This window comes from Pyrus communis, chromosome 10 (assembly GCF_041283825.1).
Source record: "Pyrus communis isolate YQ-2024b chromosome 10, ASM4128382v1, whole genome shotgun sequence".
NCBI lineage: Eukaryota > Viridiplantae > Streptophyta > Magnoliopsida > Rosales > Rosaceae > Pyrus > Pyrus communis.
Genome location: NC_142574.1, coordinates 3,023,013 through 3,035,453, shown reverse-complemented (window position 1 = coordinate 3,035,453; position 12,441 = coordinate 3,023,013). Strand labels below are relative to the sequence as shown.

Here is a 12,441-nt window from a genome sequence, read left to right as displayed (position 1 = left end):
GATTGATTTTTAATGTAAAAATATAGATTTTCGCTAAAATAAATAATATCGGTAATTTTTAATTAAAATTCTCTTTAAAAAATTGGTTTAAAAAAATATTTTCTTCCTTGCTGAGCTTTTTGATACCGTTGGATCAAAAAAATAAAATGGGTGGGTCGATCGATCGTAATTGACTCGTTACTAGCCAGTTCCCACTATTCTTTTCGGAGTTTTGAGTTTACTTTACCCTACGGTTGTCTGTAGATCTCAAATTTGATCTGTGCTGCCTGCCAAGACATCCCTGGAGTAACAATTGATGGATTCATCGTCCAAAGACGATCCGATGTACGACGTGTTCTTGAGTTCTGGAGGTGAAGACACACGCACGACCTTCACGGACCACCTCTACTGTACATTAGAAGACCACCGATTCAACGTCTTCATGTACGGAGACGAATACGATTACAAGCTAGAAAAAAGTAATAGAGCTATACCAGAACACCTGATTCAAGAAATCGAAAGGTCTAAGGGTGCCGTCGTCGTCTTCTCAAAAGGGTATCCGGAGTCCGCGTGGTGTCTCGAGGAGCTGGTGAAGATCATGGAGTGCAGAAAAACACTGGGTCAAATGGTTTTTCCAATCTTCTATGGTGTTGATTCCTCAGATGTCGTGAACCAGAGTGGTAGTTTTGCACAGGCGTTTCAGAAATATGAACAGGAAGTTAAGGAAGAAAAGGTACTTCTCTGGAGAAGGCTCTTAATGAAGCTGGAAGTTTGGACGGATTCAATTTTCGAGAAACTGACGGTGTTGGAACCAAATCTGCCGGGTAATTACTTTCTTATTTCCTTTTTATTTTCTCTACTTTGTGTGGCTGAAATTTCCCTTCTATTTAATTTATTGATCCATTTCTTCTAATCTTTCAAGGCCTAGGTCATTAAAATTTAATAGGGCTTAATTTAAAAATTATAATAATTTTAGCAGTTGAATAAAATTTTAATAGTCCGAATTTTCGAATTGGTAGATTAAGAGGAAAAAATCCGATGATGATTCCTTTCCTTATCTAAGCACTAGACACTCAGTGCTATGATTTGATGGTATAATTCTTCATTTAGAAGTGAGAGATTTAAGTTCGAATCTCATAGATGATGAATTCGATACCAAATTAGGATGTTCATTATATAACTTGGCCGCACTTCTTATTTTCTTAATGTAAAAATATCGATGTATTAAAAAAAATCTTTTTCTCAATTAAAATAGACTAAAATGACTATTTAATCTTTTATCCACAAAAAAATAATAAGCAGTAATGTAATTTTATAAATTTATTTATTTATATATTTTTAGTGAAGCCTAAAGATATCTCTAATATTAAAAAAAAAAAAAAAAAAAAAAAAAAAAAAAACCCTCCCACTCCCTCCCTCTCCTTTCCAATTTTTATTTTCAAAGTGTGTAAGTAAATACTAATAAGTTTTAAAGTTGGTTTGATAACCATTTAGTTTCCAATTTTCAATTTTAATTTTAAATTTGTAACTTCAGTTTTGAGTTTTAAAAAAAAAAATCCCGAAAACCAAAATGTAAAGTTTGTTATTTTTGGTTTTCAGTTTTCACAATTTGGCATTCAGTTTTTATTTTATGTTTGCAGTTCCCTTTTTTCTTAACATTGAAAGTTAGTGAAAACGAAAACTGAAAACCGAAAACGACATGATTTTCAAATGGCCTTTAAGTTTTCACTTTTGCCTTGTTGAAATTTAACAACAAAGATTTCAGTTTAAGAAATTGTAATAGTATCTGGAGATTTTGACTCGTCAATTTCTGAAAGATTAATGTGATCTTGAAGTCGCATAATAAATTTTTACTTTCGCTTTTTTGAATTTTAACAACCAGGAATGAAGGAAATTTTATCAGGAACGTTGTTTCTCAGATCACTGGAAAACTGAGCAGAAACAATCACTTAGTGTTACCTACCAAGCTAGTTGGAATAGATTCTCGTGTGCGAGAAATTAGTAAGCATTTAGATGTTGGAGGATCAAATGATGTTCGCATAATTGGAATTTTGGGTATGTGTGGACTGGGTAAGACAACGGTTGCAAAAGCCGTCTTCAACAAACATCATCATAGTTTTGACGGTGCAAGTTTCCTTGAAACCGCGAGCGAAGAGAAACTGGTTGATTTGCAAAAAAAACTTATTTCTGATATCTTGAAACCGGCCTACATATTGGTAAGTAGTATCAATGAAGGGACCAAGGAGATAAAACAAAGGTTAGGCAACAGAAGGGTACTTGTCGTAATTGATGATTTAGACAGCGTTCAACAAAGAGATGCTTTGGCTATACAACCTGACTCCTTTGGTCGAGGGAGCAGAATCATTATAACTTCAAGAAACGAACATTTGCTAAAGATACTTAATGTGTATAAGATATGTCCTCTGCCAGCAATGAATGAAACAGAAGCTCTTGAGCTACTTAGTTGGCATGCCTTTAGAAACAATTATCCTAATGCAGAGTATATTGAGCTCTCAAGAAAGGCTGTTGGCTACTGTGGAGGTTTGCCACTAGCACTTGAAGTCTTAGGTTCTTATATACGTACAGAAAGCACAAGTGAATGGGAAACTGTAGTGGATAAATGGAAAAGATCACAGCCTTATCGGGAAATTCACAGAAGACTTGAAATAAGCTATGATGGGCTAACTGATGATGACGTGAAGGCTATATTCCTTGACATCTCTTGTTTCTTTACTGGAATGAACAAGGACTATGTCATGACAGTACTGGATGGCTGTCAGTTTTATCCAGAAATAGGGATTCCAGAACTCCAAGATCAATGCCTTGTAACTGTTGATAAAGAAGGCAATCTCATGATGCATGATTTGATTCAAGGCATGGGCAGAGAAATCGTGCGTGCAGAATCCCCTGACAATCCTGGAGAGCGTAGTAGATTGTGGCATAATGAAGATATAACAGACGTATTGACACAACAATCTGTGAGTACTTTCTGCAATTAAATTTGATGTTAAATGCACATACTAATGTAGCAGAGAAAGGAACCTGTAAGAGACAACAAAGGAGCCGATTGTATTGAATTTTCTCAAATTAAATAGCAGAATCAACATGTCCTGCTCTTCTTAAGTGCAATTTGTTAAATATGATACCTGTAACAGAAGCTTGCTAAAGATACATAACTAATGTAGATAGTTGTAAAGGACAACTCTATGGTTATTATCCAGACATATGTGCACATTATAGTGTGTGTATATATATGTAAGGGTGTGATATCCACACATCCCTTTTTACTTCTCACACCCTTTTAATTTTCGGCCGTCGGATCGGATGACTTGAAGAAGATCAAAGGACAGAAATTAACAAGGGGTGTGAGAGAAGTAAAAAGGGGTGTGTGGATAGCACACCCCTATATATATAAGTACATAGCGTAGATATATATATAAGCACATCATAGTAGATATATAATAAAAATTGCCTATGAGAGGTCCCATGTTCTATATTGTCTAATTGTCTACCTCTCATGTGGTTCATCCATCCAATTCAGGGCTTTGTGGTTCTGATATATGAATTAATCGTCTTTTCCCGTGCCAATAACCCTTTTCTTGGTTTTTTTTATTATTTTAACTTTTAATTATTTATATGTAATAGGGAACGGAAGACGTTGAAGGACTCGCTTTAGATGTGCAAGAGTCTGATGAGCGTAGCTTCAGTTCAGACTCATTTAGAAACATGCAGAGTCTGCGATTGCTCAAACTCAATAACATAAAGCTCACTGGAAGTTACCACAATCTTTCCAAAGAGTTAAGATGGTTGTGTTGGCATGGATTTCCTCTGGAGGTCATACCAAAAGATTTTGATCAACCAAACCTAGTTGCTATTGACCTGAGCTATAGCAAACTCATACGAGTTTGGGAGGATACTGACGTGGTATGATACGATCTCAAACAAATTATTAATTATTTTCTTCAGCTTCTGTGAATACCAATATCTTGCTTTCTCTCTTGTATTTGAATTTTTATTTTGTTATCTGTTATTTCCTAGCAGCTGCTCAAGAATCTGAAAATCATCAATCTCAGTCATTCCCCTGACCTAACAGAATCACCAGATCTTTCCAAAGTCCCAAATCTTGAAAAACTGATATTGGTAAACTGTAGAAAATTGTCTAAGATTCACCCATCCATTGGGCATCTTGAAAGACTTTCGTTGGTAAATCTTGAAAACTGCAAAAAGCTTCAGTATCTTCCACGGGGTTTCTATAAGTCAAGGTCAGTTGAGACTCTTATTCTTAAAGGCTGTTCAGGTTTTAAAAAGCTGGGTGACAGCTTAGGGGGGATGGTATCATTGACAACACTTCAAGCATGCCGTACAAGGGTAAGGCAAGTACCATCTTCAATAGTAGGATTGAAGAACCTGACATTTTTAGACCTTAGCAACTGCCGGTTAACTTATGATGCAATCCCTAAGCATCTTGGGAGTCTATTTTCTTTAGAAATATTGGAGCTTGATGGCAATAGGTTTTGTATCCTACCGAGCCTCAGTGGACTTTCCAAGCTTAAAATGTTAGATTTGAGTTTTTGCAAGAGTCTTCGTGAAATCCCAGATTTACCAACAAATTTGGAAATCTTGAGAGCGAATGAGTGCATTTCACTTAGAAAAATGCCAAATTTTTCGGAAATGTCGAGTATGGTTGAACTGCATCTGGATTTCTCCCCCAAACTCACTGAGATTCTAGGCTTGCATGAGTCGTTAAACACCATGAGAAGGATTCATATGGAAGGCTGCACCAATCTCACTGCTGCTTTTAGGAAGAACATCATACAGGTCTCTCTCTCTCTCACTCTCTCTCTCACGCACACACAAACATGCACACATACACGCGTAAGACATGCATGTACTAGAATATATTACTTATGCATAAGAATGACGTGTACATGCTGAGTTTTAGGAAGAACATCCTACAGATCTCTCTCTGAGAGCTGTATTCTCTTGCTCCTTCTATCACACGCCCACAGAGGCACTGTACATGACACACGCATGCATAATTAAGACTTTTGCTTCTACAAATTAATCTGGCTTTACATGGTATGCTCTAGGGATTGACTTCTTTCGGACATGGTGGCATTATTTTTCTCAATGGAGTTTATGATATTCCAGAGTGGTTCCAGGTTGTTGGTATTCATGAGTCCAATGATGTTCGTTTTAAAGTGCCCCAATATTTGGGTCGTAATTTTAGAGGATTGACTCTGTGCTGTGTTTTCGAGTGGATTTGTCCTGGATTTACTGTTACAAATATTACCAAGGGTAAGGCTTTGCACATCCCGGAAGAATCTACATCCAGTATCGGTAATGTACTCCGTTTGCAAAGTGTATTATCACATGATGTACTCCGTTTGCAAAGCGGGGACGAAGTCTCGATTTCTGCAGTTACGACAGTAGTGGATCGCTATGGTGGGATAGGGCGATTGATGAAAACAGGAGTTAATCTAGTCTGGGATGATGGTGATGGCGGTGACGCATACTCTAGCAAGGACGAGATTGTTGCCGTACCAAGCAATACTACATCTGACAAGGTTTGTACTTCCGAAATTATTAGAGTTATATTTTAGCACCTAAGTTTAGGGCATGTTTGATATTTAACTTGAATCCAACTTTTTAAACTCAAAAACAATTTTCAAGTTTTAGGCCTTAAAAATTTGTTTGGTATAACTATTTTAAAAAACTGAACTCAAAACTAACTCAAAAATATAGTTTATTCTCCAAAACACACAAAAAGTGAGTTTTTAAACTTAGACTTCTTTTTTTTTTTTCTCTCCCTCCTCCCCTCTTACTTCAAATCTATCTCTTTTCTTCTCTCGCCCCCTTCTTTTTTTTTTCCGATCTTTTTCGTCTCTCCTTCAATCTGCTTTCTTCATTCTCTCGGTTCTTTCTCTCATTCTTTTTCCTCTCTCTTTCGATCCTCTCTTCTTTCTCATCTTACTTTATTTCCTCCTCTCTTCTCTCTCCCTCAACCCCTTCTTTTTGGATTTCTTTGTTCAGTTTGAGTTGTAAAATTTAAAATTTTTAATTTGCATACCAAACAAGTTTTTAAGTCTTAAAGAAAATTGTTTTTTGAAAAAAGTTCTTAAGAAATGTTTTGGTTATTTTTATTTTTTGTCCTGTTTTTATTTTTGGTTTTCTATATAATTAAACTTCTTTAAATTGATAGCCTTGAGACCCAGGAGGACTATTATTTAGCAAAATTAAAAATTTATTAATTTATCAATGTATTTTGTATTTTATTAAATACTATAAATTGTATTTAGTTTCTTATCTCAAAGATGTAAAGAAATCAAGAATTAACCATAGTCGTATACTTTTTTTCTAGACTCTTCCATCTCCCTTAGTCCGCAGGGACCGTCGTATACTCAGGGCTTTCGATCTCAAAAAGCGTGCGACAAAGTGGTTGTGACCCCTTCGAGTTGGCCGTTGCATCTGTCGAACCAAAGTACAGGCATGAATTCTAACAGAAGCTAGAAGAAGTGGTTGTGACTGTATTCGCCAAGGGCATACCAGCCAAAGACGTTAATGTTGAGTTTGGTGAACAAAAACTAAGTGTTAGCATTGATGTTGCTGGTGAAGATACGTATTATTTTCAGCCTCGCTTATTTGGAAAGATAATACCTGAAAAGTGGAGACTTGACGTTTTGTCCACCAAAGTTGAAATTCGCCTGGCTAAAGCTGAACCATTACACTGGACATCTCTTGAATTCAGCAAGGACAACCCTCTTCCACCAAGGGGTAAAGGAAAAAAAAATTTGGCAAAAATTGAGAATATTTTTGTTATTTTATCCTTATTTAATGCAGAATTTGTATGAAATGATCAAAATGATTGATTGTGAACAAATTCAGATATCGATTTTATCGATTTTAAATATCATAGATGTAAATCACCACATCAAAAATGTCATGCCCCAAACTGTTAGCGAAGGGCATGAACTCTGGACTACCACTAAATTAAACAATCAGTCACCTTAAGCTTAATGGAGTCTGAAAAATTCTTTCAATACTCACTCGACCAAAAAACCTTATATAACTAAAATTCCCCCGTACTTTCCCCAAAAGGGTAATAAATTCCCTTTCCTTACGCCTAGCTCCACATGAGCTATTACAATTCTTGTATAAAATCTCATTTTTCTCTATTAGTTTTCTCTCCTAAACTTAAGAAAGCCCTCTCACGTGTAAAGCAACTGATTATGTTGCAGAAATGTAATAATGCAGAAATGACGGTGAAGGTTTTAGAGAGATAAGGAAAGAAATGTAGAAAGAGAGAGAAATGAATTGTTGTAATATTTCCTATATCATTGAATTACAGTCATTACATTTGTTATATATTCTACACTCTAGCTTGTTCACTAAGACACCTTATAACTGCCTTAACCTCCTTATAACAAACCTACTAATCCATTGACACATGGCACGCTATCTGACCATTCATTATATACTGTTAACATCCTCCCTCAAGCTCAGGAGGAGGATCACGAAGCCTGAGATTGCAACAATGAGCACGGAACAACGGTGCAGACAGCCCCTTTGTCAGGATATCAACAAATGGCTCAGTAGAGGATACAAACTCCATGTGAAGTAATTGTTTAGCAACCTTTTCCCGAACAAAATGCACGTCAATCTCAATATGTTTGGTTCTTTGATGCATCACTGGATTGCAGGTAAGAGCAATTGCGGACAAATTATCACAAAACATTGTTGATGGAGTTGATATGTCAATCTGCAGAAATACAAGAATCTGTTTTATCCAATCTATCTCAGTAGTTGTTGTAGCAATGGCTTCTTGGATGACCACGAGATTGGATTAGTCCCTAAGAAAACAACAAATCCAGTTGTGGATCTTCTGTCATTGGGATCCCCTACCTAGTCCGCATCACTAAATGTATTCAACTCCAACTCACCTTTCACATATTGAATACCATAATGTTGAGTCCCTTTAAGATATCGTAATATCCTTTTGACAGCCAAGTAATGTGACTTCATAGAACAATGCATGAACTGATAGACTTGATGCACAGAAAATGCAATGTCGAGTCTTGTGAAAGTGAGATATTGTAATGCTCCCACGATGCTTTTGTACAACGCATGATTATCAAATGGTGTTCCATCATCCTTTAGAAGCCGATTATGAGGCAAGCAAGGAGTAGCACAAGGCTTTGACTGATGCATTTCTGTCTTTGTCAACAGATCATTAACATAATTATGCTGAGATAGAAATAACCCTTCTGCAGTTTGTGTAATTTGAATTCCAAGAAAATAGTGGAGTGAGCCTAGATCCTTGATATTTAATTCTGTTGCCAATGCAGAAATGACTTTTGGAATGATAGTTGTTGCACTCCCTGTGATGATTATATCATCCACATAAAGGAGGAGGATGACAACCCCAGATTCAGTGTGTTTGACAAACAAGGAAGTATCTACATAAGTTGTTTGAAACCCCAGAGAAGGCAGAAAATTAGTAAACCTCTCATTCCTCGCCCTTGGGGCTTGTTTGAGACCATATAGAGACTTGTGAAGTTTGCATACTGATGATGAATAGATAGAATCCAAAAAACCAGGAGGTTGTGCCATGTATACTTCTTCTTGCAAGATTCCATGCAAAAATGCATTTTTGACATCAAGTTGTCTTAAACCCCAACCAAACTGTGCAGCTAATGCAAGAACAAGTCTCACTGTAGTAGGCTTAACTACAGGGCTGAATGTTTCACCATAATCTATACCTGCCTCTTGATTGAACCCCTTGGCCACAAGTCTAGCCTGGTATCTTGAAATAATTCCATTGGCATGCCTCTTTATCTTAAAACCCCACTTACACCCCACAAGATTTCTGTTTGATGGTAAAGAAACCAAGGACCAAGTGTGCTGAGAATGTAAGGCTTGTATTTCCTTCTCCATAGCTTTAAACCATACTGGAGATTTCAGAGCAGATTTGTAAGAAATTGGTTTAATCTGAGATAAATCCACTTCTGCATTCTCAGAGGCCATGGAAATGAATGCTTTCTTCTTAACAATTCCACTTTTTGATCATGTTTGCATAGGGTGTAAGTTTAATGGAGGGATAGGAAGAATTACTTGTAAAGTTTCTGGTTGAAACTCAGGAACCACAGAGATGGCAGAGGAAGTACACTGGGGTGAAATGCCAGTAATGAGTTGTCTTGTGTCTTCTGTTGATGTTGACTGAGAAGGATCTAGTGTATTTAGGGAATGATGAAATCTGGCATTGGCAGAGGTAGGTGTAACACTAGGACTAGACACAAAAGGATTTGATGGTGCTTCAACAATTGTATTGTTACTAGTAACAGATACTGAACTCACTGGATTTTGAGAACTAGACCTCTGTGAATGGATATATAACTTTTGGACAAGAGAGGAATATGGGAAATCATACTCATCAAATATCACATGTCTCGATATGTAAGATCTCTTTGAGCTAACGTCAAAACAAATATATACCTTGTACTTAGATGCATATCCCAGAAAAATGCATATGTTGGTTTTAGGTTGCAGTTTGTTACTAGTATAAGGCTTTAACAATGGGAAACATGCACAACCAAAAATCCTCAAGTGTTGAACATCTGGAACAGATTTAAAAAGAACCTCAAATGGGGATTGGTTATTTATAGTTAAAGAAGGCATCATGTTGATAAGGTATATTGCAGTTTGACAAGCAAAAGACCAGAAATATGCAGGTAGGGATGCAGTCTGTAGCAAGGTGATTGAGGTTTCAACAATATGTCTATGTTTTCTTTCTGCCAGTCCATTTTGCTCTGGAGTATAAAGACATGAAATTTGATGAGTGATTCCTTTATCTATCAAAAATGATTGAAAAACATTACTTGTATACTCCCCACCCCCATCACTCTGTAAGGTTTTAATAGAGACTGCAAAGTGATTGAAAATGAATTGATATAATCGAACAAACACATAACAGACTTCACTTTTATTATGCAAGGGAAACAGCCAACAATATCTAGTGCATTCATCAATGAATGTCACATAGTATTTGTATCCATCAATAGAGGTACAGGGAGCAGGACCCCATACATCACTATGCACTATTTCAAAAGGAATTACAGATTTTGACACATATGGGGAAAATGGTAACTTGCTGAATTTGCCTTGTAAACATGAATGACACAAAGAAGGTAATACATCAGAAGATATTGGAATATTAGATTTTCTAAGTATAGCGGAGACAATAGAATTGGAGGGGTGACCTAGTATGCTATGCCAGAAACTGGAATGCACTTGTTGTCCAAGAAATGCAGCTTTAAATCCTTGATGCTTGAGCACAGTTGGTCTGGATATTGGTATTGGATATAGCCCATTACTACACTTCCCCTTGTACAGAATCCTCTCTATGGCTTTGTCCTGAATCCAGAAATTAAAAGCATAAAAAATTAACCAACAATTGTTATCGAGACAGATTCTGTGCACAGATAACAAATTTTGAGTAATTCTCAGAACATATAACACTGAATTAAGCTTCAATTTTTGAGTAGGTGTATGAATGACAGATGAACCAGTATGTGAAATTGATAAACCTGCACCATTGGCAGTTTGAATGGTCTCTGTGGATGGGAAATGCGTAGCTAAGGAAAGATTTTGCAAGTCTGTAGTAAGATGATTTGTTGCTCCTGAATCTATAAGCCAAAACTGCTGAGAAAAAGCATTTGATGTTGGAGTGGATAGTGAGGAGTTGACTTGCATTGCAGTCATTTGAGGGGTGGTGCCAGAAATATTTGCATTTGGAAAATGACAAAACTAAGCAGTGTGATTGTTCTTGCCACAAATCAGACACCCTTCAACTATAACAGCCTCAGTATTTCTGAATTGACATGTATCAGCAAGATGACCAAATTTTCCACATATTTGACAGGCTGATTGTGAGGGAGATGCACCAAGAATACCGGAAGCAGAAGTATTGTAGACATTTCTAGAGTTCCCAAATCGAGAATTAGTATTATAGTTGAATTTACCTCTACCCTTGTTCTTGTTGAAATTGTTCTTGAAGTAGATAGGTTGAGTAGTTGCACCAGAAAAACCAGAAGACTGAGTGCTCGAATACCCTTGACTCGAGTTTGCAGGACTCCCTTGATTATGACCACCAGAATACCCGTTGGATGGAAAAGACGAGTTCTTGGAACCAGATTCAAAATTCTTGGCCACCATTGCAGAAAGAAATGGTGTAACAGCAGTATTCTCAACCATTGCTTCTTCAGCAAGCAACTGAGATCTCAAGTCTTTGAGAGAGATTACACTTTCTCGACCTCGAATGATGGATCTAATGGTGAATCCCCAGAATCGACATCAGACTCCCCAGAACCAGAAGAAATGAACCGTGCAGGACAAGGAAGAGAACCATCCAAGAACCCCATAATTCCATGACCTTCAAGTAGCAATTGCATCTGAAAATGCCAGGTGAGATAGTTGGAATCATCAAATTTGACAGTGACTGACGTAGGAACAATAGAAATAAGAGAGGTGATTGGCGATTGCACAATTTGTAGTTGAGTAGCAATCACCATTGTAGTTTGTTGAAGAAAAATTCACACAGGAAATATATCAAACACTTGGCGGACACGATTGTAAAGACGAACAATCGCAAGATAGGGAAACTATTAAAGTTCCAAAACCAAGAAATCCAAGACATCAGAGAAGAAGAAGAAGATCTGGAGCGGCAGAAGCAAGAGATCCAAGATCGAGATAACCTTTCAAGCAAGAAGAGCTCGATCGGCTCTGACACCATGTAAAGCAACTGATTATGTTGCATAAATGTAATAATGCAGAAATGACGGTGAAGGTTTTAGAGAGATAAGGAAAGAAATGTAGAAAAAGAGAGAAATGAATTGTTGTAATATTTTCTATATCATTGAATTACAGTCATTACATTTGTTATATATTCTACACTCTAGCTTGTTCACTAAGACACCTTATAACTGCCTTAACCTCCTTATAACAAACCTACTAATCCATTGACACATGGCACACTATCTGACCATTCATTATATATTGTTAACATCACGCTCCACTAATAATTTTTATGATATCATCATTTTCATGCACTATTACTGATAAAAGTTGAGATTAATCTCAACCATAAAACTAATTAGCAATATGTTATATAGGGAATAGTCCCACATCTTATAGGCCCTTGTATGGATTGTTCCCTCACCAATGTGGGACTTTGTCTTCACATTCTCACACGCCTCCTCACGTGTGGCGAATTTTCAAGCCTAACATGTGGATAATACAAACAAGGTGATGTGAGCACATGTGGCCGTTGAGCTTTACACGTGGGTCAACCTACTCAGATACCATGAAGAAAGCTAAGGTTCCACCATAAAATTAATTGACAATATGGAGAGTAACTCAACCTCTTATAAGCCTTTGCATAATTTGGTCACTCACCTATCTTTGTCC

The 12,441-nt window shown here is 36.8% G+C and overlaps 2 protein-coding genes across 3 annotated transcripts in view; both read left to right on the top strand.

The window, feature by feature from the left end:
* Positions 1–6,917, top strand: part of LOC148693369 (disease resistance protein RPP2A-like) — a 47,788-nt gene extending 40,871 nt beyond the window's left edge. Inside the window, exons 7-11 of the mRNA XM_088678361.1 lie at positions 3,625–3,903; positions 4,021–4,732; positions 4,763–4,797; positions 5,070–5,546; positions 6,341–6,917. Coding sequence (XP_088534487.1) covers positions 3,625–3,903; positions 4,021–4,732; positions 4,763–4,797; positions 5,070–5,546; positions 6,341–6,424 — 1,587 coding nt within the window. The 3' untranslated portion in view covers positions 6,425–6,917. The remainder of the gene's footprint in view (positions 1–3,624; positions 3,904–4,020; positions 4,733–4,762; positions 4,798–5,069; positions 5,547–6,340) is intronic.
* Positions 151–2,402, top strand: LOC148693370 (toll/interleukin-1 receptor-like protein). Of its 2 annotated transcripts, XM_088678388.1 has the most exons (3): positions 151–803; positions 1,862–1,886; positions 2,290–2,402. In XM_088678388.1, the coding sequence occupies exons 1-3, from the start codon at positions 296–298 to the stop codon at positions 2,315–2,317; spliced, it is 561 nt and encodes a 186-aa protein (XP_088534514.1). In that variant the 5' UTR covers positions 151–295; the 3' UTR covers positions 2,318–2,402. The 2 variants fall into 2 exon arrangements, with proteins under 2 accessions (XP_088534514.1, XP_088534513.1); XM_088678387.1 differs by lacking the exon at positions 2,290–2,402 and having other exon boundaries at positions 155–803; positions 1,862–2,002.
* Positions 6,918–12,441: the final 5,524 nt, after the last annotated feature.